Source organism: Strigops habroptila, chromosome 4 (genome assembly GCF_004027225.2).
Source record: "Strigops habroptila isolate Jane chromosome 4, bStrHab1.2.pri, whole genome shotgun sequence".
Taxonomy (NCBI): Eukaryota; Metazoa; Chordata; class Aves; order Psittaciformes; family Psittacidae; genus Strigops; species Strigops habroptila.
Genome location: NC_046358.1, coordinates 20,594,726 through 20,621,752, shown reverse-complemented (window position 1 = coordinate 20,621,752; position 27,027 = coordinate 20,594,726). Strand labels below are relative to the sequence as shown.

Below are 27,027 nucleotides of genomic sequence, written 5' to 3'. Positions count from 1 at the left end.
GTGTTTTGTACAGAGGAGAGATGAATATGGAGAGATGAATAAGAGAGCTATTGCACAGAAACCCCTTTAATCTAAGTTTTGAATTGACAAAGTCTTACTAAAGGTGAAACTCTTCACTTTTATACTCATTCCAGCCTTGGTATCAGAACCTGTGTACATTTGCGCGTGGGAAATGATTTCTCAATATTATTCAGCTACATAATTTCCCTTTTTTCTTGTGATTCCCCATTTTCAGCACCTTTTATTTGTTAGTACTGCTGCCCCAAATTGGCGATCATTTCTGAAATACTTCTGCTGAGATCCTGCATCATGAAAATTTCACTTGATTAAGCCCTCAGTGCTGCAATGACAAGGCAGCAGTGTGGGACTCAGCTCAGGTCCATTGCTGGCTTGGTCTGTTTTGAATGTTGCTCGGGATTTGGGGGTTTTTGTAATGATGAAGGGATGGAGGGGAGTGTGAGGTGGGAAAGAAATCGTTTGCATGGACAGGTTCACAGACAACTTGTTTTTCTGAGCCTCTCAATTGTGAAGTGTGTGCTGACATTTTCTACCAGAAGTCTTGCCACTCTCTGAATGATGTATATAGTTTTGCTTTAGGACTTTACATTTACTTGCCTTTCCTGTGTGTAAGGCAGAACCTTGTGTGTTCTGCAAGGGACGTATTCCCACCAGTGAAACCTGCCAGTGCTGCTTCTGATCCCGTTCCCCTGGGCATTATGGACCCAGACCACATATGGAGTCCATGAGAGGTGGGTGGCTGAGGCATGAGAAGGGCTTCTGAAGTTTGGGGTGCTGGGAAACCCCATGGAGAGAGTCATCTGATGGTCAGAAATCTCTTTGAGGCTGTGAGTGGTGTGGTCTCTTGGAAGAACTGATGGATTTTTGTTGCTTTTAAGAAGTGATTTGGTTTGGAAGAGTTCTGGAAAAGGAAGCAGGATTTGTCTTTGCCTAAAGTTCTTCTAAGTCATATTGGCTTATAAGATTGAGCTGGTTCCCAGATGTCTGGACCTAAACCACCAGCCAAGGTGACTGTATGCACATAGTTTGTCAAACATAATGTGCATAGTGCCTGGCAACCAGGCTTTGTAACACATTGAGTTATGGGAAGAGAGTGCCCAGGCCCAGTGTCTGATATTTACCTGTAAAAGGCCTCCAGTTACCAAAGCCTTGAAAGATGCTTGGCAGAGGGGTGACAAGAGCCACAAGTTCTCCAGGCACTGCTGATGTGGGGATTGTGTAGCACTCTGTGTTTCATCTCACATGGGCTGTTTTTCTTGGCATAACGGGTTGATTTCAGCACTTTGCTACCCCATAACCGCTGCATAGCCAGCACCATTGTACCTTCATCTGCTAAGCCTTTGGCTCTTCTTAGTTTTAATCTTCCTACTCTTTTCCCTGTTTCAAAACTCAAAGGTCTGTCCTTTTCTCATTGCACTACTGTTCGTTCTGCAGCTGAATCTTTCCCTGATGCTTCCCTGGTGCTTTGCATCTAAGGCATGACACAAAGACATGCAATGCAATGTGCTCCCTCTTTATTATTATAGATTGATGTTGAAAGGAGTGCTGGATGTAAGATTTTAATCAAGAAACTGCAGCAAGTTTATGAGCAATATATATCTCTCTTAATTTGGCCAGCAATGAAAATATGGTTGGCAGGGGGAAAGAAGAAAACTTCTCTCTCACCAATGTACTTTCCAACATGAAAAAAAGGATTTTGAATAAAGTGGCAATATGGATGCATTTGAAACTGCGAAATGTGATTCTTAATTGCTCGTGATTGTCTCTCCAACAACTGGTAGGTTAACCACGGCAGACTGACAGCCTGTACTAACTGACAATCAATATTGTTGAAGCGCAGAACCTTTGCCTGCGAGACACAAAAACATTTCATTTTCAAACACTACAGGACATCTGCTCCTAGAGAGAAAAAGTTGCTTCTTCTCAGCAATATACACCAACTTGTAACTTGTTTTTTCTCCTTGCTCGGAGGAAACAAAAGTCTTCTTTATATCACATCCTTTCCACTAATCTGGCAGCTATCCAGTGTGGGTTTAAACAGATGTTCTGGAAAAAAATATGGCATATACAAATGAGATGGAATCCAGCAACTCACTCATGGATTATTACAGATATAAAATACAAAGGGCTAAATTCTTCCCAGATACACATTCTATATAATATTTGGCACTAGATGTAAGAACAGCACACAAACAAATCATTAATACTCTCATTATAATAATTATTATATGTTTAGCTCAAAGACCCCAGGCTGGCTCAAACCCTTCGCATTAAATACCGTAAAGATGCACTTTCAGGCTGAGGAGTTTATTCAAATGGCTGCATGCACCAAAGTTTAAGATATGTAAGTAACTTTACTTGTGCATGTTTACAGGATTAAGCCCTGCATATGATTATATTATTGGCAACAATGAGCAATGAATGATTTGATGTTAAAGAATTTGAGTCTTGCTGCATGTAAGTCTACTAAGCCTTAGGGCTGCCACAGGGTTAGAAGCTCAGTGGTAGAAATCATATGGACACACACTTCATAAATATATATTACACACAAGGCAATGAAACTGATAAAATTATTTATTTAAATGCTGAAAGACATCATGTGGTCTTCCGATGTGAAGGTCCTGGTGGGACCTGTAAAAGCAGCTGGGATAGGGAGCTTGCACCATGCGAACGATGGGGTGGGAACGAGGGATGCTGGCAACTTTGGGAAAGGCACAAAGTTGTTTTCAGCTTCTACTGATATCGTAGAGAGATTATGGTCTGATGGAGACCCTGGTCTTCTCACACTTCCAGGTGAATCCTTGCCTCCCCTATTTAGTCTGAATTCCTGATGGCTGGGAGTGAGCCTACCATAACCTGCTTTTCTCCAAAGCTTTTAATTTTAACTTTTCCCATTTTCCCCCCTCCCTCACCTGATTTCATCTGAATTTGAAACAAATTTGCTTCAGGCAACTCTGGTGTCCTTTCAACTAAATGTGTGCTCTCAAAAAACAACCCCCCTTTTGAATACCCTGAGAATGCATAGCAATGAAGCCCAATACTTAACGGAAATAAACTAAAAAACCCCACCTTTTTTAGCATTCACAAAGGATATTTCATTACTTGATAAATAATTCTGTTTCCTATTGTTATTGCTGAATAAAATAAAATGAAAGATGTAGGGGAGATGCCAGGGTGGGGAGCGGGGAGGATTCATTTGTCCCCGTTTTCCTAACTACTTTTCTTTTCAATCTCTAACTTCTCATCATTTCAACAACTTCAGAAAAGTTACAGAAAAATTAAAGTACACTAAAGTCTAGCTTTTTTAACCCATACTTTTTGAAACAAGAGCTCACTTGATGGGTTGCAGTGGAGGAATAATGAGAAAATGTAAATGGAAATAAAGAACTGGGAAGGTTTTTTTTCTCCCCTGGATCCAAGAGGAAACACTAACCACCAGAAATTAATGAAATCCAAGGATATCAGAAAACTGCCATCTAAGAAATATCCCAAACACAACTGGAAAAGCTGCTGCATTTGAAATGCCATGAAAGAAATACAACCTGTTCTTTCCTTTCCCCACTGCTGCCTGTTGCTGCTGCACATAGTTTTTGCCCAACTGGTGCAAAGGGCTGAGATCACTCTGAGAGCAGCACCAGAGACAGATGTTCTGGTGCTGCAAAAGCAGAGGTGCTGGCACTGCCGTGCCAGCCCGCATCACTGCGCACCCTCCCCAGTGCACACAGCCGCACAAACCCACCCAGCATCTACGAGTACTTTATGCCTCTGCGGAAATGCTGGTGAGCAGTCACACAGAGATGGTTTCATTACATACTCTTGAGCAATTTTAACTACAGAAGAAGGAGCTGAACTGAACGTGTGGGCTGACTGCTGCAAACTGCCTGGTTCTGGTTACAAGCTCAAGAAACCAAGTGAAATAGAGAGCAAAGCTTGGTGTGTCCTCTCTAAGCCAGTGAGCAAGTCAGGCTTAGTGAGTTATTTAATGATATTTGACTCTCCTCCTATATGAATAATATCTTCAAATATGCTGAGTCTCTTTGGAATTGTTTTTGGTTTAAAAGAATTTGTTATTTAGAGCATTTCAACCAGTCACTCCCTGGATTGCTGTTTTGGCTGGTCACAGTGTCACGTTTGAGCTTCCCCATCCCCTGCCTCAAGAAACATTATTTCATAATAATCAGGTGTTTGTTATAGAAGCCTCCAAAGTCAACAGGAGAGAACCCTGATGCTATAAGCCTACTGCTGGGGGTTAGAAATGTGGATGATGCTAAAGCAGGGAAAGGAGACAAAATTAAATGAAGAAAAAGATCCAGTTTCCCAAACTCGACTGGCTATGTTTAGATTTCTCAGTGGCAGCCAGCTCACTGCTAGGCTAGTTCATGCATGTGTCCTGCTCCATGTCAGTGCATCCACCTGTCTGCTGTGGCAAGGCCGGTGACTCCAGCAGCTTTAAGCATCCCAAAGGGTCTTCCTGAACAATGATGTCTAGTCTTTCTAGGAAAGAGCTCAGGCAGAACTATTTGCCTTTTTCACGCCAGTCAAGTCATGGGAAGGAATTAAGAGGATGATGCTAGAAAAATCAGTGGCCACTACACCTACCTCCATAACCTCCACCGTTTGTCTAGAGGACTTCTGCAACTGCCAGCAGCAGCAGAGCAAAAGCAAGCTTTCTGCCCTATCTCAAGATAGTAATATAAAAAAGGCCATCCTGGGGCAGACCAAAGGTACACCTAGTCTAGTGTCTTCTCTTCAACAAACAGCAGTGATGTAGAGGGATAGATGTAAGATCAGGGTGAGCAATCAGTGATGCTTCCCCAGAATATTCTTCATGCTGTCAATATTGTGTGACTTTCTAAGCCAAAACCAGTGCACTGAATTTAACAGCTTTTGGTGAATTTATCGACCATTAAATTTTCTCACAGTCTTCCAAACCCATGCAGTATTGGTGCACTGAAGATGCTCCGCCAAGGAGATCCACACCTCAATTACAATCCCATACAAAATCACCTCCTTTAATTCATCCCAAACTTGCCATCTTGCCAATTTCATCTGCTGTCCCTGGTTCTTATCCTGGAAGAAAGAGGGAAGGACTAACCTCCCTGTATTGATCTGATCCTGCATGTTCCTGCCATCCCTCCCCAAGTTGCCTTGCATCGAGGCTGCAAGAGCCATTCCTCTGCAACCACCCTGAGGCCAGGCAGGCATGTAAGTCAACATCCCACCAACCTGGACAGCAAGTTTGGGATTGGGAATGGTCTCAGGCACAAGCTCAAAGACAGTCTCCTCTCTGGTAAGATCTTAAGCCTCACCCAGGTAGTGTGGCTTATTCATCAGTGGCCACAAGGAGCACAGAGACACAAGGCACCACGCGAATGCCAGCAGCATGGCACCAGACGGATCAGCCTGTACCCCAGCCTCTGCATGTGTTTAGAGAGACACCAGTGTTCTGCAGTCGCAATTTTTCCACAATTCGCCCAACCTTGCCTCCTCTTTCCTTCCAGATTTTAAGGGAAGCAACCTTAAAAGCAGAAGTAGGCAGAGGCTGAAGAAGAAAGTCCCAGAAAAGACATCTGGGCAGGGAGAGGTGGGAGGGAGGCACATGCCCGTATGCACCGTCACCAGCCTGCCTGAAATGCGAACTAATATCATTCGTGTGGGATTTTCCTCCCCCTCCCGCAGATCAAAAGGACAGCAGCAATGCAATCTGCTGTTTGTGTAGGAAATGTGTCAGAAGAGGGAAGGAGGGGATACACATGGGAACATCTGCTCTAAGAAGCCACTTGAAAATTAACCATTTAGGTCCTGATCCAGGGAGCACCTGCCTAGTGCTAAGCCTCAATGACACCGGGGCTGTGCATGTTCACGGCACCTTCTACAAAGTCCTGGAGGGGAATGAGGACAATGAGCAATTCTTCCTCGAGCTTCCTCAGACTGTGCTTATGCAGGCAGAGTGGAGTCCTTCCTGGTACTGCCAGGCAGGTATGTCACTCCGATGGCTGCACTGAAGATGTGGAAAGAGTTGTGCATGGCCAGAGTCACTCATCTCCATCCAGACACACCTGGACAAGTGCAAGATTTACGTCTTGGCTCCCTGAGTCATTGGTGCCAAAAGAAGGGCACGGGGGAGATTTTTCTCTCATTTGTCTGTTGGGATTTAAGCACCTAAAACCTCCCTTCTCCTGCTCTGCTCATTGCTCTCCAATTCTTTCTGCATTAGTTGGACGCGGCAGCCCTCAGCTAAAGAACCAATTGCAGAAAGTTAAAGGTGGGAGCAGCACATCCTGGGTTTTCTCTTCTGTCTGTGACTATTACAGGTGCCCTGGTCACTCACAGCTGCCCCTTGTAACCTTTGCACGAAAACTTGTCACCAGAATAAAGTATTTGCTGAGCTGGCTTTGTAACGCTACCACACATAAGGATGAGTACAGAGAGAAAAACCAAGAAAAATAAAGAAAAAAGGTCGCATTCTTTCTTCCTCCTGCGTATAAAATTAAAAATCTCACATTGTCCCAGTGCAACTGAATGGAGTACAAAAGGGAAAAAACAGCCCCGTGTTGTTCTAGGCCAGGCGCCAAAACAACTTGTGCGAGTTTGTGCTGGCAGCGGCGTCCTCCGGCAGAGGGTCCGCGCTCAGTCGCGGCAGAGCCGTAACCACCGACCCGGCCTCCCAGGTCACTGCGCCACCTTCCTGTTAGCCCCCCGCGGCCCCGAACTGCCACATACTTAGGCAAGGAGGGGGGGTATTTTATTTACTCGGTGCGACCTGTGAAACGTGTCCCATGGTTGTCGTTTGCTGCCTGGACTGGCACACGGAAGACTGCCGTCTCTGTGAAAACACCAACCTTAACCCGGCTTTGGACGCAGTCCAACAAATCCTTTACCCACAGAAATACTTTTGCACAAGTATTTAAGTCAACAGGATTCCTTGCATGAGTAAGGGATTGTGGGATTTAGCCTTTACCCATCTTATTTTTCCAGTAAATAAAATGTACTTTTTTCAGCCTCTCTAAAGAACTTCACCATTTTTTATCCTTTTGCAGCTCTTCAGGCTTTGCCTATTTCCCCAGAGTTCCCTGTCACTTCAAACACCATTTAATTTGCAATTTCTTTCTTTCCAGCCTCTCCTTTATATAAATCTCCCTACATTTGCCCACCTTACCTGCAGACATAAGTTAAATTGGCAATCTGATCTCCTAGTTAGGAGACAGAGATTGTTTGGATTTCGGTTTCTGCGTCAGAGCCAGTCTTCTCAATAGTGATTCTGCATCATGTGCAGTGCTGGAAGAGCTGGGAGAGTTCAGGTGTAACTTCCAATAACCAAATAAAACCCCAAAATTCCAGGGGTTTATTTAGCATAACTGGTCTTAAAAGGACCTCTGCTTTCCTTTTCTTTCACTGCCTTCTTACAAGCCTGGTCTAAATGCATGTAGTCACAAATCCTCCCTCATATTCATCACTAAGACACATCAGAGAGCCTGTGAGTATCCCCATTATAAATGTGTAGTTTGAAGATAGCTCTGGACTTGAACTGGAAGCTATCTCTGCTTCACTTGGCTGAAAATAAGTACTTATCCTTTTGGACTGTGGAATGAAAAGCAGACATGAGCAGCAGCACATCACTTTGTGTATGCTGCTGGCTACAGAAACTAAAGTCCTACAGTCACACCAGTCAAATGGACCATCTAGGCATATCCTCCAGCCTGGGTCTTGAAGGTCATCCAAACTAAGGGAGATGTAAAAACCACAGGGTTTTGGCTCACTGTTACTTCTGCATCTCTCCTTGTCCATTTAGTTTTAATTCCTTTTTTTTTTTTCCCCCTGCAAAGGAACACTCCATTGTTGTGGCAACTTCTGCGAAACCCCTTGGTATACCAAATGGAAATGCTGTTATCAGCACCATCTCCATGGCAGTGGTCCCTTCATCTCATCTTGCTTTGACCAGACAACATCCTACCAGTGATGCCCGCTGGTCCCCAGCAGGTGATTACCATTCCAGGTGGTTTCCTTTCACTTATTAACTGTTACAGGCTGACCTCCAGTTAAGCATGGTGTGGAGTGTCTTTTGGAAGCCTTTTTTCCAAATGTTCTTTAATAAGTGTCACTGGGTCCTCCAGACAAGACTGACACTTTGCAAAACATTGGGAATATGTCTTAATGAACTGGTATTTTTTCCCAAGGTTTTGCATGTTTTCTGGCATCTTTACCATCCATTTCATTTCCAAAGCAACCTACTAAAAAACATCTCCTTCATGGGTGCAGGTGGAGCTCAGGCTCTTAGCTGTGTTGCAGGAGGAACTAGGTAATGTGATAGTTGGGATCCCAAACTGCAGCCTGAACCCCTGATGCCATGAAGTCTGTCACTTAGTTGCACAGTGAAGCCATGATGCAGAAGCAGCGTCCAATACACAAGTAGGGGCAAAACTTCCACAGGCCAAGGGGTTTACCTGCAGCTAAATTCAAACCTACTCAGGTTTTAGAGCATCCCTTCTCCCTTACTATACCTTCACCTAGGTGTTAGGTGCCTGGTGCCCCACAGACCCAGCCAGGTGACCAGCTTTAAGTATCCAACTCTGCAGCCATATTCTGAAGCGTAATGCTATTCACATATTTTAGTGATTCATTAAAACAGGACTTACACTGAGAGTTTAATTAAGACCAAAGTTCCACATGCATTTCCAGAACAGTAGAAGGCAAGTTATGTAAACTCACAGCAAGTACTTCTTCTTTTACCAGAAGAGCAAGATAAAAGCATAAAACACATCTATAGGCAAAACAGTAAAAGAGGAGAGTGAAGATTTTTGGCAGACACTACATAAGAGAAGGAAGTCTAGAAAGATATTTTTATTTGCATTTCTTACATGACATTCATTGGACTTCCCCCCCACCTGGAATACATCAGAGGGAAGTGGAGCGACCAGAGTGATGGCTACTATACAGCCCCAAGAAACAGCAGCTCTTTTTGACTAGAAAAATGCTCTGTCTTGCTCCCCAACCACCCATTTCTCTCTTCATCCCTGGGGGCTGGACTGCTCCAACAGGCATGGGTTTGGCATCCAGGCTGCAAAAGGAGTCAAGCAGAGGCTGTGAGCACAGCAAGCCCAGCTTCTCTCTGCACAGAGCTCTGGGACTTACCCCAAAATCCTTCCTATCCAGTGCAACTTCTCCCAAAATCCTCATCCCAGCTCCTCTGACTAGACTGCGAATGACACCAAAGAAAGGTTGTGGCATGGCAAAGAGCAAGACAGATGCCCATGCTGAAGGGGCCTCATATGACAACACAAAAAGGATACGAGGTGAGGGAAGAAGAAAATATCCAGGGAGGGTATGGAATGGAGTTACAGATGATGCCAGTGTGAGTGCTCCAAATTACAGAGGGTCTTGGAGGTGGGAGCAAGGAGCTTGGTTTTCATTCGGTACCTAATAAAGGATAAAGAAGCAATAGAGGTGATTGCTGCAGCTATGTAGATTGGTTTGAGAGGGCAGAAGTGGGAATCACTAAGGCCAACAACAAAGAGATTGTAGCAATGACGATCTAGCACATGCAGGACTGTGTAGCATGTGAAGGTTTTAGTATGGGGAATGGAGAAAAGTGAGATGATTGGGATTTTATTATTTTAACTGGCATCTGGGATGCTTCTGCTTGTTTATATTTGCTCAGGCTGGGTTGATTTGGAAACCCCATGGAAAAGCAAAACTCAAGAGAAGACTGAGACTACATGCCACACACATGGGAAAAGATAAGAGTCTTTTATGCCCTCAGACTGCAGATTTATCTAATGAGGATCACAACACTTATTATAAGAATATGTTCAGCCAAACCCACAAGTCCCGAGAGATGAACGGATCCTGCTTAAGAGACCTTTTACAGACAGTGGGATAGGTACGCCAACTCTCTGCCTTACAAAGCTCAGGGTAATTGTTAGAGGTAAAACTGATTTATCCTGGGACAAAACATCTTCTGAGGAACTGCTGCTAAACTGGTAACAGAACATTACTAGTATGAAGCCCTTTATTCTAGGTTATACTTTCGCTTAGCAAGTATTTCCATTGTGAGATTTCCCAGGCCTAAGGTAGCAAAACACTTCTGCAGTATTTAGCTCTCTCCTGGGAGTTACTAAAATAAAGTGCATTGTTAACACAGTGTATTATTTGTTTACAAACAGAGCAATGCCAATTAAGAACCTCTCCTTTAATAAGAAATTAGTAACTACACTGGACCCTACCAGTGCTGCTCAGCTGATCTGAGAATACATCAGCATCTGATTTAAAGACTTTCGCGTGGGCCGGCTAAATCTTATGCCCGGTCCCAAAGCAGACAGCAATTTTGTCTCCTGGTCCACTGGTATTTATGGCTTTTCACTGTCATTCTCTATATAACCTGCTACAAACTTCTATACACGTTAATTTGTAACATGGGCTCTCAGATTTCATTCTTGGGGATGGATAAATAAAACAAATATTAAGAATTAAATAACATGCTTAATTGTACTAGATTTTTTTCAAGTAGATGTATATTATATTCTGAATGTGCCAAAGAAAACTCAAGAAACATTAAAATATGGCTGCCAGGATGATTAGCAAGGGTGAAAGAGGAAAAAAACCCTCTCAAAGAGGAGAGTGTGTCTTATCAATGCCACACAAATTTCCTTCACCACTGCAAACCAAGAAGTGTGCTCCCTTTATGGAACAAAACAGTGGATTTTAAAAGGCTGAAAAAGTACCTTCATTTACCATTTCTAGAAATCCAGAACACGGCAGATTGTAACAAAAACAACCAGAAGTTGAGGGTTTGGTAAGCTGAATGCACTATGGAAGATGAATAACCGAGAGGAAGCTGTCTCCCAGCTGCTGACAAGGGAGCCGAAGTACAGGTGTGAGATTAAATGCCTGGCTGGTTCACATGGGGATGTTCCAGACCCTTGCTGCGGAGTCGAACGCGACCTGTGCCAGTGGTACCTCTGCAGAGTCCTTTGCACTCTTAATGCATGTCGCTAGATTGGTGCATCCTTATTGATAGCTGTGTCATAGCAAAACCGAGTTAATGTGTAATTTATATATGCAGCTTAGCGCTGTGAGTCTATCTATTTGGTAGAATGATTTGACAATGGCCTTAGCTGCTACAATATATACTCACAAATACTCCAGTGCACACAGGGTCTCGTTATCAGGGAGAAATCAGCAGGACAGCCATAAACAAAATACGACTCACATAAGCACACTGCTGAGGAGACTGTCTGCAATATATGCTCTGATTAATGTCTGGAATGGCAATAGTGCAAGTTAATGCTTCCTCGAGCCTTAGATGACATGCTTGAAAATATCTTTGGGAAGGTCATGCCCACTTTTATGAGTTAACTGCAAACTGAGCAACCCCCTGAATCCTGACCTTGGATTTGACTGCAGGGTAAGTGCTGGAGTAGATTGCTAATTGGGGAAGATCCATGGACACCAATAGCAGCTCCTTCTCTTACCACCACGGGGCTCAGCATCCTTTGGGGTTACATTTCTCCATTTCAGAGAAGGGAATGAAGCATTCTGAACTTCTGATGCCCACTGATGTCTGCATGAGATAAACCAACCTTTGGAAAAGTTTGCAAAAACTTCAGCAAATAAACCTCACTATGACCAATGCACTTAAGTTAATCCTGCAAGTATCAAACAATCTCAGGCCCTGAGCCTCCATCTGAAATGCGACTGGACTACCACAAAGTTACCCCAGAAATAAAACAAAACAAAACAAATGAACAACATAAAAGCACTAAAATCATGTAGAAACAAACACAAAGAGGCTTCTGCCCAATGTGGTGAGAGAAAAAACGATTAAATCGCATGAAAAACCTGTTGCTACCACTTCTGCATTTCGCCGACAAAGAGGGCTAGAGAGGCCCTGCTCAGTAAATGTATATTCTTGTTGGATCAAAGGGATAAGAATGGAAGTGAGTCCTCGGGCTTTATGGACCTGATCCAGTTGGTTTTTCTACTAATTTCTGTGGGCTTTGGCTGGTGTCCAGGCAGCATAAACAACCAGGAACAGGGCTAGCCTTGCTTGGCAAGTGAAAGCCCTGCCAGTACCACTGATTTTCACTCTCTCTGCCCTAAACCTAGGCTTTCTCCTCAACTCTAGAAGGCTCCATAAGCAGCATAAGGCTCGCTGGCACCCAGGAGGGTTTCAGCCAGACCCAGGAATGCACACGGCTGCACAAGAATGCCTAACATGGTGGCTCCCAATGTCTTCCATCAGTCCCTGTTCACTTTCAGCCATCCTCATGTTGCAGCCAACCTCAGGCAGCACGATGGTTGTGATCTCCCCTGAGCAAGGACACTGGTTGGAGAGTTCCGTATTGGCCGAACAGCTGCTGCCTGGCTCTGTTCCCTCGAGGAAGGACTGTGCTTCATGGTCGGGGAGCTGTCAGCCTGCAAAGGGCTCAGGGGCCAGGGAGATGAAAGCTGAAGGTTTGCTTCCCATGTCGTGCTTTCACAAGGGCCTTCAGAAACGCAGGAGCTCTTGAAATAAAGTTTCTGGGGCAGTTCTTCCTGTTGCCTTGCCTCCAGCAATGACTTCAGGCTTGTTTACATTACAGAGTTGTACTACCAGTATTTTATACAACCGTAGTTAAATCAGTACAACACCTGTATTGTATCTATCGTTGCCTTGGTGTGAAGGTGAATATAGCATTTCTGAGTGCTGGAAAAGCAAGCCAGCAATGCGCAAAATGGATACCTAGAGAAAATGGGAATGCTGTTGTGTTTTCTGACATTTCAAACTCAGTAATGACCACAGACTTAGTGTGAAAATGAAATTGGTTTACTAAAAATAAGACACTGCCTGATTGTAGACAATTATTCCTAGCTTACAGCACCCCAATAGGAATTAAAACCTTAGTTCTTTTTTTCTTTTTTTTTTTGAATCTTATTTTTTCCCCTGTATTATTAGAGGGGAGAGGGAAAAATGAACAATGAATTACACAAAATAAGGGATTTCTGCCAAGCAGCATAGTTCATATGAATACAAGAGACTGCCTAACATTTCCAGTGCACAGACAGTGAAACTCTGCAAGGCAACAAATCCACGGAGTAACTTAGTGGAAACAGCACTTGTACTTTGGGGAAGAAATTGCTCTGCTTTTGGAACAGCCTGTATTATCAGGCTGTGACTGCGGGATAACACTGTCTTCAACAGGAGAGTGAGGTCTCAGTCCTTGGTCCTGTCTGCCATTGTGGACAAAGCTCTCAGCTTTACTGAACGGTGACAGATTTAATCCAAGAACCTTTAACTCTTTTGCTAGAGCTGGGCACCTTCATGTTCTGGGCTGCAGTTTCACAATTTGAACTGCATGGATGGTAGTATTACCAAATACCTGAGCAGAGCTCTGTGATGATGCGGTCACTAATGCTCAAAACAAGCCAAATATCCTGGCATTCACTGCCATTGAGCTGAGGTCCGTGAGAAAAAAGTGAGGTCAGCAGTGTGGACCCTGACTTTTCTGACAAACTGCCTAAAACTAAAAATATCAACAAATGGGATTAAATTAGTAACAAATGTACCAGTTGATTACCTGATGTTTTAAGGCACTGAAGCTACCATTGTGCATTGGAGAAAATATATTAAAAAAAAAAAGGGGGGCAAAAAGCTGCTATCCTGCGGATATTATGATCTAGATACGGCAACCCAGGGGAAGGAAGGGAAAGGAGTTTCCCTGCTTTACCCGTTGGCGGCTAAGACATAGGAGAGAGACTCTGACCGGCACCACGAAGGGTGCTCGCACGGAGCTCTGAAGTGACCCCAGCGCTACGTTCCCCCAAATCCAACAGTACTCCCAAACTCGTCCCTTTTCCTTTTCAAGGGCAGCAAAATCCTGAGCATCAACCTCGACCACGAGCCTCAACCCGCCGCTTCACGCCTGCAGCCACCCCGGCGCTGCTGCGGCCGAAGCCTCCCGGGACACCCCCCGCAGCGCATCCCCGCGGCGCATCCCCACTCCGGCGTCCCGCGGAGGCTCCGGGACTCCAGCAGCCGGAGTTCAGCGGCGGATCCCGGCGGTGGCCGGGTCTGTCCCCGGGGTGCTGCGGGGGGAACCGCGGCCAGGCCCCGGTCCCGCGCCCCTCCGCTCCCTCCCTCTGAAGGCGCTCACTTTTGATGGGATTACAGCTAATTAAAATTTAAAATTCAAATCAACGATCGAAAAGGTCATCTTGAAAAATCCGTAGGCATCTGGTATTTATCAGCTGACGCGCAACTAGAGATAAAACCGGGGGAGCGCCTCGCCTCTCATCGCCCCCTCTCCCCATCCCCTCCACGGGGCAAGGGGCCGCACTCCTCCCACCCTGTCCCTCCGCGGACGCGGCCCCGCTCTCCGCGGCCAGCCCCCTCCCCCCCGACACGTCGGGCTGCAGCGGGCGGGCGGACGCGCCCTCTCCGCGGCGGCGCAGCGGAGTTGGGAGCGGGACGGCAGCGCTGCCAATGCAGCGGCCGGGAGGAGGGGGAGGCGAGGGTGAGGGCGCAGCCGGCAGCGCACACCGGCCGCCGCCGGCGGGGCTGGCCGGGGCGGCGGGGGCTATTGTGTGCACCAGACGGGCACACACGCACACGCTCTCTCACACACACACACACACACACACACACACACACCCGCGGCTCGGAGGGAAAGTATCGCGAGAGCGGCCGGCTAACAACCTGCTCCACAACACCGCCGGGCCCGCGCCGCACCCGCGGAGAGCCGCGCACATGCGGACGCTGAGCCCCGCCGTCGCACGCCGGTGAGTAGCGGTGAGCTGGCCGGTTCCCCCATACCCCCCCCCTCCACAAGGGAAAGTCCTCCCTGCAAAGTTGGGGAGCGCGGCTGCAAACGGAGGGGTTCCGAAAAGCGGGTCCGTGGTGTCCCCCCCACACCCCCCCCCGTTCCGCGCTGCGCGGAGCCGGGCACCGGCGAAGGTCACCGCGGCGGGCTGCGGGGAGCAACTTTGCGGCGGGAAGTGGGGGGGGGGGTGTGGGGTGGAGAGTGTATATGGGGGGGGCGGGCTCGGGGCAAGTTTGTGGGATTTAATCGCGGGCTATAAATGGGGCTGCTGGAACTTTAAAAGGCAGCAAGCTGTGGTTGGCTGGTAGCGAGATTTGGAGTAACATATGGCATTAAAAGGCGCACAGCTGGAGGTAGCATTTCCATCGCAGTGAAGTCAGAGCAGCTGACTCTCCAGCTTGCGGTGTAATTAGCAAACCGAGCACTCCTCCTTCCCTCCCTCCCTCCCTCCTCCCTCCCGCCTGCCTCCCTCCTCCCGCCGCGCCTCGCTCGCACTCGCACCCGCGCTCCCTCCTGCCCGCCCGGCTCCGCGCCCGCGGCCGCTGCGCCGCGCCCCGCGGGAAGGTAAGCGCCCGGCCGCGGCGGGCGGCCGGCTGCCGCCTCAGCCCTGCCCTCCCGCTGTCCTCACGCTGCTTATTTTCCTCCTTGGCTTTTAGTAACTTCCAGGGAAACTTTTTTCCCTTTTATCCCCCCCGCCCCTTTCCGCATGCGGGGCCGCGGCCGCTGCACCCCGCACACCCCCCCGCCGCCAACACGCCGCTTCCCCGGCGCCGGCCGCGACCGTTTTGTTGCGATTCGGTGCATAACGATAGAGGCTAAAGTTTAAATGTGCGTGTGTGTATGTGCGTGACGTGGGTAATAAGCTTTATTAAAAGATGCCCCGAGTTAGCGTTGCTGGGAGGATAGCCTGGGAGTTTATGGTGGTTTTTTTCCCTCTCTGTGTTTGCGCTTTCCTGCTCTTAATTTTATTAAAGTGCTTAATGGGAGAAACAAAGGTTGGAGGGGCTGCTGCTTTACTAGCTTTTGTTTACTTACAATCAAGTTTTTCCTGTTCGGAGCAGGTGTGAAAGGATGAGAAGCATGTTGTGTTGGTTCCCCCCCCCTTAATAAAACTATTACAGACAATTAACAGTAAACGTTATCTCCAAGGCTGTTTCTTTGGCTTGTGTTACCAAAAAGCCGATCTGTTTGTTACAGCTGCTAGGAGGCTTTAGTTTACAGTAGCATTCAAGTTTTTCCTGTTTTGAACAGGTTATGAAGGAAGAATGGAGTTTCCAGACCATAGCCGCCAGTTGCTGCAGTGTCTGAGTCAGCAGCGTCACCAGGGCTTCCTGTGTGACTGTACTGTTTTAGTTGGAGAAGCTCAATTCAGAGCTCACAGAGCCGTTCTTGCCTCTTGCAGTATGTACTTCCATCTTTTCTACAGGGACCAGTTAGACAAAAGGGATATTGTGCATCTGAACAGTGACATTGTCACAGCCCCAGCCTTCAGCCTGCTGCTCGAATTCATGTACGAGGGAAAGCTGGAATTCAACAGTCTCCCGGTGGAAGATGTGCTGGCTGCGGCTAGCTACCTTCACATGTATGACATTGTGAAAGTCTGCAAGGGCAAGTTGAAAGATAAAGAATTATGTTCGGAAGAGAAGATTAATGATGAGGCGGCTGGTTTGGAGAAAGCGGAGCATTTTCTAGATGCCGGAGTGCCCCTGGTCCACGAGTTTGACCCAGGAAACAAACAAAAATTCAGCGTTGCAGAATACGAGAGAGCAGCAGGCAAAGAAAAGGTCAGCAGTCACTCCGCCTGGTCCTCTGATCATATAAGTGTCAGCTCTGTGCCGACAGAGGCAGAACCGTGCGCCACAGCAGCTGGAAAAACAAAGGCTAATGTCAATAGTTCCACAGGACCTTTGTCCCAAAGGTCTGTTAACTATCCCCTGGCTTCGAGTGATGTGGACTGCGCGCTGGATTTGTCTTTCAAGCCTGTGCTGGGGAGAGATTCCTTACACCCCTCCTATGTCTTTGGACAGCTGGCTTCCGACAGCCAGCAGCAGGGTACCGAGCCACTTGTTAAAGATGAACAAGACTTGCTGTCAGATCAGGAGGATGGTGAAGCCAGGAGTCCGGAGAGTCAGCATTTTGGGAATTCAGCCAAAAGCCTAGTGACAGGGTTAGGACACATGTTCGCGGGGAATGGCAGCTCTCATGCCCGAGAGGAGGATATAGATCAAGAGCGAGATGAGAGCGAGGACGACATGGATTCGTCAGACATCTCTGCGGGTGTCCTTGTGCCTCCTGGGCATATCTGCATTTGCCCCCTCTGTAGCAAGGTGTTCCCAAGCCCGCACATCCTTCAGCTGCACCTGAGCTCTCACTTCCGCGACAAGGACGGCTCCCGGACCCGCCTGTCCCCCGACGGGTCTGTCCCCACTTGTACGCTCTGCGGAAAGACTTTTTCTTGCATGTACACGTTAAAGAGGCACGAGAGGACTCACTCGGGGGAGAAGCCCTACACCTGCGGCCAGTGTGGCAAGAGCTTCCAGTATTCCCACAACCTCAGCCGCCACGCAGTCGTGCACACCAGGGAGAAACCCCACGGGTGCAAGTGGTGTGAGAGACGGTTCACGCAGTCTGGGGATTTATACAGACATATCCGCAAATTTCATTGTGGCCTTGTAAAGTCCTTGGTGGTTTGAGACACGGAATCCTTTTTTTTTTTTTTTTTTTTTTAATTTCTTTTTCTTTTCTTTTTTTTTTTTAACTTTTGGTTTTGTTTTTATCCCCCTGACCCCTTTAAAACAAAACAGGAAAAAAAGGCAGCATCTGAATTATCCCCCCCCCCCCTTATTTTATTTTGGTGATATTCACTTCAGGTATATGATCTTTAAAAGATGCAGAGGTATACACTCCAGAGGCCTTTTAATGCAGTCCTTCCACCTCTCCATCCCTTCTCCTGCCACCCTTCCCTCCCAGCACTGTCCTTTAGGTCTTCTCTTGCACGCACCCATGTTACATTATTAATGTGAAATGATCTAAGTAATACTGCAATGATTTAGCATCTGTTTTCACGCTGGAAGTACTCACTTCGTGGTCAGGGTTTTTGTTGGCTTGTTTGTTTTCTTGGGGTTTTTTTTAATTTACTTTGAAGAAAGATGATCAGCAAATTCCGGAGAAAAATTTGGATTCCATTAAGCTCTCGTAATGCTCTCTGCGTGTTGCATAGAAACATCCAAAGAGATGAACTATGATTTAAATGCATTTCAGCGTAGAGAAACTTGTCTGCATATCGCAGAGTAAGCGGATGTACTCTTATTTTATAGAGCTAGATGAGATGTTAAATTGGCCCAAATTATAAAAGGGGGTTGAGGATTCCTGGCTGCTTCTTTGGTACTGGTCATTTTTTATTCTCTTTATTGTAGTAGAATAGTTCTGCAGTCGGTCCTAAAATCTGAATGAGAAGGTTTTGCCTTGGGACTTGACTTAAGTTTCCTCTCCCCACCCATCCTCCTCCTCCCTGGGCTGACCTGCTGAAAAGCTGCTTTTCAGCATAGAATGTGGATGGAAAAACTCTGTCTGCAACTTATTCACTCCCGAAACGTTGAAGAATGCACACTAGGACATATGAAAAATCATATGGTATGTGAATATTATCATTCCCATATCGATACCTAGGGGCTCATCCTGTCCGCCTTAAGGGGGACAGCAACCCTACAGCAGTTAAATAAGCCCTCTCAGTATGGGACTCCTGGGATTTCTTAGTAAAAGGTAACTCATACCATGTGTGTTAGGAGATGCCCTGCTGTCTTGTCCGGGAAGTTTGCTGCTGTGCTAACATCAGCAGCTTGGAATTCTATTTTATTTTTTATGAAGTTGGTGATTTCCTCTGCACCAAATTCTGTGCAATCGCCAGTGTTTCGAAGGGGCACTATGAAGATAAACCGCTGGAGGGAAAACATGGCCCAACATTTTCCCCCATGTCCCACCTTTTCAGAGGAGGTTTTTGGGGTATTTTCAGGTGTTGGGTTTTGGTTTGTTTGGGGTTTTTTTTTCCAGTTTGTTTGTAAACTGAGGCTGCTTCTAACTATAACCAGTTTTACTCCAAATAACTGAATTACTTGCCTAATAGATCATCCTTTGGTCTGTGCATGTTGGTAAATAACAGATTGTTCCCTTCCAGTCAAATTACCCATTCAAGGTACATGTACATGGGACTGAAAAATAATAATAATAATATCTGAGGTTTTGAATGTCGTTCTGCTGCGTTAGTGTTGCCTCATCAGCTTTCCTGACACTCCTGGAGTTGCTTTGTGGAACTTAAGCATTTATTTTAAAATTAATTTGAAGCACTGAGATTAATTTAAAAAGTTGTGCTTAAAATACTGTATTTCATCTTATGAAGAAAAAACTTCCCAACACCTTCCCCCTCTAGTCTGTAAACTGAGCACTACCTACATAAATAATATGGGATGGATTTTTTTATTTCAAATAACTACTTCCTCTCTTAAAGAAAATCAGGATATACTTGTTACAGCCTCCGCTTGTTATTCATCTCTTAAAATATGAATGTACATGTAACGTGAAATTTTGCTTCTATTTATAGTTTTTGGGTTTTGTTTTCATTCTAATTTCTTAACTGTAAAATATTTTTGCTGAACCTGTTACATATGAAAGTTGTGGGAGAGTACTGTATCTTGAGCATAAGTGGCTTTGGTACTGTGGTCTTATTCTACTTAATCAGTTCTTTTTTTATTTTTTCCTTTTTGCTGTGATTGGAAATAGCACTGAACAAAATCTACTAAAATTAAGTTATTTTTCTTTCTACTAAAATTAAGTTATTTTTTTTCTCCTGAAGATACTTGATATAGTATTTATTAGATTTTTTTTGTTGTTGGTTGGTTTTTTTTTTTTTTTTTGAAGTGGAATTATTACTGTTAATCTATTTCAAAACTAGTTAATTTACACTTCACTTTAAATTTGATAACGATGGGTTTTGCATGTTGAACAACATGTAACGAGTTTCATGTAGAGTCAGCATTACTGAAGCTGGCAATCTTAATTTTGCATTCTTGTTTTGCATTTCAGTCTTCAATTACTGTGGGGTTTCTTTGTGGTTTTTTTTTTGTTGTTGTTGTTGTTTTATTTTTTTATTTTTTTATTTTTTTTCTAGAAGATCATAAAATAGGATGTGCCATAAGATCATTAGCGTATGGAGCAGGGAAAAGTTGAAATGAGTTTGTGTCTGATCTTAGTATAGAAATAATTCATTAAAACTGATGCTATGAGCATGCTCTGTACTGCAGTGAATATGGGGCAAAAGTTGTTTTTTTTTGTTTTTTTTTTTTTTAAGAGGAAAAAAAAGACTTTCTCATTCTTGACGACATCATGGACACACTGTTCTCATAGTCTGGTATTTGTGTTCCCACTCCTCATAGCTTGAATTTCTAAAGTAAAAGAATGTTTGCACTTATTTTTGTTCTTAAGGTGACTTTTTTGGCTATCTCTTTGTGTGTCTCATTTTTAAGTTGCAATAGCTCGGAGCATGTTTTCAAAATGGTTCATGAGTCTACAAAGAAGTACTAAAAACGTGGCACACTTACGCTTGTCTCTTCATGAACTGTTTCACTGTGGGGCGGTTACTGTCTCTGTAGGGAACAGTCCTGCTCTGCATTTTAAACACTGGATTTGACTTCTACTACAAACAAATACTGTGAAGTTAATGTAAAAAAAAAAAAAAAAAAAAAAAAAAAAAAAAAAAAAAACAAAACACATGGATATTTTTAATTGTTTTTAATCTTGGTGCAGTTCAGATTAAATATGTATATTTAAAGACACTAATTTTTGTGGGAGAGTTTTATAGTATACAGTATGTAGAAAAGCTATTGGAATGGAATATATTTTATAAAAACGTTCTATCACTGTTTTATAGTGAACTATTTTCTCCTCAGTGTTAGTGTAATACTGTTAGTCTAGATACGACAATCGCAGGAAGAGTGATTCAGGCTACTGTTAGCGCTTAGTTTTGCGTGGAGTTCTGTTTGCAACTGTATTGGTATGTGCTGTACAATGTGACAATCGTGACTAGGATTGTTGTCTTTATAAATTTACACAAAATAAAACATGCTAGAGTTGTAAGCTTGAGCCTCCTCCTGCCCCCTTTAGCAGAAGGGGTGTGGTGTTTGGGTTTTTATTATTAATTATTATTACTAATATTTTAGAGGTGGTTTGTGCTGTGGTTTGTGAAATTATCATTACGTACTCTAATAATTCCTTTATTTTTCAGAGCCACGTGGAATTTTAGGCATGTGAGGAGCTGCTGTAACTCAGTCAGAGCTTGACTTGAGCATTTCCTTGGGCAGGACTAAAACCAGCACCACCCCTGCATTTTAACCAGAGTATCGGTGAGGTTTGAAGGGCCTCAACTCTCCCTCTGGTGCCCTAAGTGAGCTTTGGATCAGCCTTGCCCTGGTGATGCTGCTTTGCAGCCAGAGGCGGGTGCTGGGGCCAGGCGACAAGCCTGTGAACGCAGGAGTGATGTGGTGTGCAAGGACAGCCCAGTGCCTGCCAGCATCCCAACACCACTGGGCTGACCGAAACCACATCAGCTAACTTGGGTGAGGGTGTTCTCTTAAGCACCAAATCTCTCCCAGGTTTGGAAGAGCTGATAATCTGATGCAACTCCCACCAACGTCCACGTAAAAACTTGTGTTGACTTTAGCAAGAGCTGGGATTATGAGGAAGAAGAGGTCTCCATGCCAGCTACTGCTCAGGGGAGGAAAATAAGCTGGTGGGTAGATTTGCACCTGTGCTATGTGCGATGTGTCTTGTGGTTTTTAATTATTTGGAGGTGAAGGATCCCGGCAGAACTGGGCTGCCTGGAAATGGTGCTGGTTGAAGGTTGGGTAGATCATAGTTAATGCTGGTGTGGAGGCACAGTTATCTCTCCCACCCTACTATCATGTAGCTGCTGCTTTATGATTGTCTCAAAAAAGGTAGGTATGTTCAAGCAGGTTTCCTGCTTTGCAGAGCTAATGCCTCAATCCCTGTCTGCAGGGAGGGCAGAAAACTGCTGGAGATGTGCTGTGGTCCTACTGCGATGTGGTGAAATGTTAGAAACTAGAAATATATGTATTTTTAAAAATTTCTGCCATTGAGGGGTGGGTGTCCCTGCAGCTGCTTACTTGTGGCACTGTTTTCACTCCTTCCTCCTGTTGTCAGTGTGTGGAAGAACAGTCAAATGTGTTCTGTTCCCTTCCCTGTCCTCCCTCCTAAAAAATAATGTATCCAAATCTGGGTGCTGTGCAAGGGAAGCGGGGAGCAAAAGGCTTTTCTTTGAGGGAGAGGGTTCTCAGAAAGAAGCAAGCTTGAAGCTAAACCTGGGAGGTGGATGTCTTGCAAACAGGCTATAAATAACCGTGAGTGGATTGAGGAGGGCAGCCCACATCTACTCTGGCATGGGCATGCTGTGCCCATTTTCTTTGTTGATAGCAATTGCTAATGTGAATTCTGGCACTCCAAATCCTGATGCCTGTTGTTCTGATAACATAATTAAATCTTAGGAATGTGAAATATAAAAAGCTTTGAGAAGAAACCAGGCCACTAAGTGGATACTGGAAAGGGGGGGTGTGGGGTGCATATGTACCGACTAAGCAATGGGATCCCTCTGGGCAGGGTTTCCTGCCTGCCAGCTCGAGGGTATGCTGGGAATGATCCTGCCCTTCGCTACGGGAAAAGGGGTGACCCCCAGGAACATCTGCTGTCCAAACCCCAGGCTGCAAGAGCTGTCATCTTCCAGGATTACAGCTCGTAATGGGCTCCTTAGGTTGGCAAGGGTCAGCCCTACCAATGCCAGCAGCTTGGGTTCCTGCCGCCCTTGCAGAGCCTGGTTCTCCTTGGGGTGGGTGTTGTGAAACACTTTTATTTATTTTTAGCTTTTGTTTTGAAGCGCTAAGTGCCTCCTGGAGGTGGTCTGCCCTTTGTATGCACAGGGGTGGCAGTGGCTGTTTGGGTGCATCTGGCCATGTGTCACCGAATGCCACCATGCAGCTGGAGACGACAAAGCTTGGGTGGTTGGGTGCAGGGTTGGACTGAGTGCCTCCTGACCACTGAGGAGAGTTCATGCTAACTCATGGGGATGTCACCAGGTAAGGTTCCTGGTGCAGTTGGATCCTATGCTGTGGGAAGCACTGTGCAGAGGGACCATGTTTACTGCTTTAATTGGATTCTTGCAGGTGAAATAAGCCTCGAGGCATGTTAATGAGGGAGGTCCCTCATGAGAAGTAGATGAGGTGGAGGGGTAGAGGGATCTTTGCATTGCCCAGCTTGTTGGTAATACCATTGCCATCCAGCTTCTATTGGTGTCCAGGGCTGGATTGCACTACCTTGAGCTTTGCTTGCCTGTATCTTTCTGCACTGTTCCGCTGAGCAAGGCGCACAGAGAACATGAAGCAGCAGCTGTTATCTGAGGAAATTAATGGCAGGTGTGACCCAGCAAAAACAGCCTACGTAGGACAAAGCTGGGCTCGAGTGAAATGGAGGCAAGCCTACGGTGCAGTTGGTGTGTGAAAACGCCTTGTCCTGGGAGGAGGAGGAATCGTGAGCAGGGCTGCGACCGACCTGCCTAGAGAACATTTTGTCTCAGATTACTCGGTGTTTTGTGCTGAGGAGGACCTGGCTCAAAGTGCCGCACACTGAGCAGCTTTGTGCAGCAGTGTCTTTCACAGCAACCGGATCGAGGGATCCTGGTTTCTTGGTTTTCATACGTGAGGATGAACCGCTGTGGAAGGATGCTGAGCGCTTTCCAAGCGGTCACCCTCTGTGTATGCACCGTAGCCCTCTGCTCTCTTCCTGACCAGCTCCTTTCATCCCGATTAAAAAAAAGAAAAGAAAAAAAGAAAAAGAAAATAAAACATTGCTAATGCTGTTTAACAGGAGGAGAGGGAACAAACACATTGGTTATTGTTACCTGTTTCCTGTTTGTTGTTTCCTCTCCTACAGCTGCATGCTTCTGCACACAGCTGGGTCCTCTGCCCTTTCAAAATGTTGCAGAAAAGTAAAGTACTTGCCAACCTGGCTTGAAAACAACACAAACACCCCCAACCTCCCCCATGAAAACAAACAAAAACCCCAACACGCACACACCTCCCCCAGTCCCTTGTTAATATTTTGGGGCCTTGCTATGCACATCAACCTTGCATGTGCCCTACCCCAGCAAGAGGACTTTGGCACAGGCAGAGATGAAGGCTGGTGCTGCCGCCAGCCAAAGCAGCCTGTGCTGGGCGGTACTGCCAGCATTTTCCAATGGCAGAAGGTGGGCTCTGGCATCCCAAGGGGTTTTGAAGGAATATGTTTTGTAGACCGTGGGACAGAATTGTTAGGAAAAGGATGGTGTAAGTCTTAATAACGTAGGAATTTGGGGAAACAAAAGTTCAAATTACGACCTTATCCATAGGTTACTTATCCCTGGGGATAACTCAGCCCCCACACATGGTACTCTCTGTTCCCCAACCTTCCTTATCTCTTTTTTTCTGTGCTATCCAGGTGGTGTTACAAACCATCTGCTGCAGTGATTCAGCAGAATCCATTTAGCGCTTTCCCAGAGAGGCCAGCATCTGCCAGGCAAGGGGGAGACCGTGGGGAAGCCCGGCACATCTGCTGCTGCGTCTGCGAGCAAGGTCTGGGGTCAGCCCCTAACCTCCTCCCGGCTGCCCCGCGGGGCACAGGTTGTGTGGGGGGAGCACAGTGATCTTCACCTTCATTGTCATGGCTTGTCTGGCTTGATCCGGGTGGTTAATTATCAAATGGCTGTTTTGGCTTTGGCTGTGCAAGGGAAGAACCTCCCTTGCATTTTGTGATGTTCTGCAGTGTCTGGCTGGGCCTTGGCAGGCTCTGGGCTTCCTGGCTGGCACAAGACAGGAATGAGACGCTGCCATCTTCGTTCCCAAGGTCATAGCGAGAGAGCTTGGACTCAGAAGTACAAGCGTATAAATGCACGGTCTCTAAGGTTGGGGAAATAAGGGGCTGAATTCCCCCATGGGCAATAAGGCAGCTTCAGTCCAGCAGGATTTTGCAGATGAATGCTGTGTGGGGCTGGGCTGCATTGCAAGAGAGGGGGCAGAAAGGGTGATGCCAATTCTGCCTTGGGTATCACAAATTCCACTCATTTGCTTTGGGTTAGGTCCAGTAGGTCCTCAAGTGTGACAATTGTGTGATTTTTGATTTGGGATGGGGGGTGAGAGGTGTGTGCGATCTTCCAGATAATACAAAGAATTTCGTTAGCAGTACTTACTTCCTAGCCTGTTGGTAAGACTAGAGCTAATGCTTGGCAGTGACTGCCGGCAAATACTGAGTCAGTATAAAAAGTAACTACCTGGCAAGGTGTTCTGAAAGCCTGTACACATTTGAGCCTCTGGCAGGAAACCTAATAGATCTTGTGTTCAGAAATCCATCACATCTGTGCAATAGATTATGGCAGTGAGCACTGAACAAGGACCAGGAACGGGTTGTGACACTTCTCATGTACCAGAACCTATCTTTATTTTATGGAAGGCTAGTGACATTTGTAGGAGCAGAAGCTTCTATCTCCCTTACTTTATAAATTAAAATATCTTAGTTTTGGTAGGCTAGGAGTAGTTGCTGTGACTAGCATTTCAACCCTTCTGATGTCTAATCAGCTGTCAGAAGAAGCTGGCTTCCTTTTAATAATTTTCTTAGATAAGTTCTTACACATCTAACAGTTCTGTTTCTGAAAATGTGTTGTAAGCAACCCCTTTCACCCTATTGCTGGCAAAGAATGTACATGAAATCCTTGGAAGAGGAGGGGAAGAGACCTTGTGTGGGCATCTAGTCTGTCATCCTGCTCTTGGGCAGGGCCAACTCACCGTTAGTTTTACCTGACAAATATGTGTCTAACCTGCTTGTGGGAACCTCCTCAGGCAACCTGACGTCGTACCCGCCTGTCCCTTACTTAGCCTGGAAGCTTTTTTCTTCGCCTAATATCTAGCCCACTGATCTAGCCCATAATCTCTGATGCTTTTGTGTTTTCGGGTGGAGAGGGAGGGAGGCTCTACTGGCAACGTGATGACTAAACTCAAAAAATGGGCTTATGTGAGGAACTGACCCAATTTATAAACTAGACCTGGATGCAGTCTTGGGTAAAGCAGCCAAACTGCAGAATAAGCTGCTTCTAATGTCCCCTGGGTGTTTTATTTCATGACCAGTAAGATACAGGAGGCTGCAGGCTGTAAGCTGCTGTATGTAAGTGGGCAGCATGAGAAGTGGGCCATTGGGTCAATGCATGCAGAAGTGCCTTCTGTAAAATGTGCAAGGTTGAGACCTCGGTATTGTGTTTGTTCTTTAGGAAACTCTTGGAGACCAACCTCTGCTTGGCCAAAAGTAGGCTGTGTTCTCCTGGGGCTTGTCTTAGCCTTTTGCCTAAGGTAAAATTTTTATCTCTCTTTAATGAACACCATTGAAATTTTTAGGGGAAACAATCCCAAGCATGATTGCCTTCCCTTTCTTGGAGCCTTCAAATTGAACCTCTGATTCTGACTTCAGAAGTAACCCCATTAGCCTCTTACTAATGAAAGTAATTTCTCGTACATTAATTCGAAAGGAGGTGTTCAGATACATCATGCTAGGAAAAGAGGGGCAGGGACTAGGCTGCACCAAGGGTTATTAACCTTGTGAGACCCGTTATACTGGAGCTGGACTGGTGTAGGACAGTGTAGCCTGTGGTGGTGTTGGTAAGCGAATGAGGTAGTGAATGTGACGGTCCTTCCTGTGTTCTGCCGTGTAAGGTCCAAGCGCTTCAGCTGATGTATGTTGAGAGTGTGGTGGAGAAACTCACTGCTGGAGGGGAAAGGGTCTGATGCTGTTGGGGGACCGCTGGGTCTGTGCAACTTGGTGCTGCAAGTACTCGTATCTCTGCTCTGCTCTGGGCTGATGGAAGGGTGAAGTGGGATTAATACCTGTTCACCATTGCCTCCTGGCCTGGGCAGCACTTTATCTCCTGGTGCTTCTCCTGTGCCTGGCAGACAAACTTTCAGCTACATGCCTCTTGGGGAGTGTGGAAAGATTGCTTAAGCTCAAGTTTACCCAGGGGGTTGAGTTTTGCTCTAGCTGGGGAGCAGATCTGAGGGAGCTCTGCTGAGCTGTTTGGCTGCCACCTTGTCTTAGTTTCAATGCCATGAAACTGAAGCAGTGAATTCTCTTCAGT

The 27,027-nt window shown here is 45.9% G+C and overlaps 1 protein-coding gene across 3 annotated transcripts; it reads left to right on the top strand.

Moving 5' to 3' along the window:
• The first annotated feature begins 2,622 nt into the window (after positions 1–2,622).
• On the top strand, positions 2,623–20,951 carry ZBTB42 (zinc finger and BTB domain containing 42). 3 transcript variants are annotated; one of them, XM_030482185.1, is made up of 3 exons: positions 2,623–2,630; positions 8,297–8,298; positions 16,179–20,951. In XM_030482185.1, the coding sequence occupies exon 3, from the start codon at positions 16,220–16,222 to the stop codon at positions 17,507–17,509; it is 1,290 nt and encodes a 429-aa protein (XP_030338045.1). In that variant the 5' UTR covers positions 2,623–2,630; positions 8,297–8,298; positions 16,179–16,219; the 3' UTR covers positions 17,510–20,951. The 3 variants fall into 3 exon arrangements, with proteins under 3 accessions (XP_030338045.1, XP_030338043.1, XP_030338044.1); XM_030482183.1 differs by lacking the exons at positions 2,623–2,630; positions 8,297–8,298 and adding an exon at positions 14,477–14,775 and having other exon boundaries at positions 16,068–20,951; XM_030482184.1 differs by lacking the exons at positions 2,623–2,630; positions 8,297–8,298 and adding an exon at positions 15,316–15,380 and having other exon boundaries at positions 16,068–20,951.
• The last annotated feature ends 6,076 nt before the right edge of the window (positions 20,952–27,027 follow it).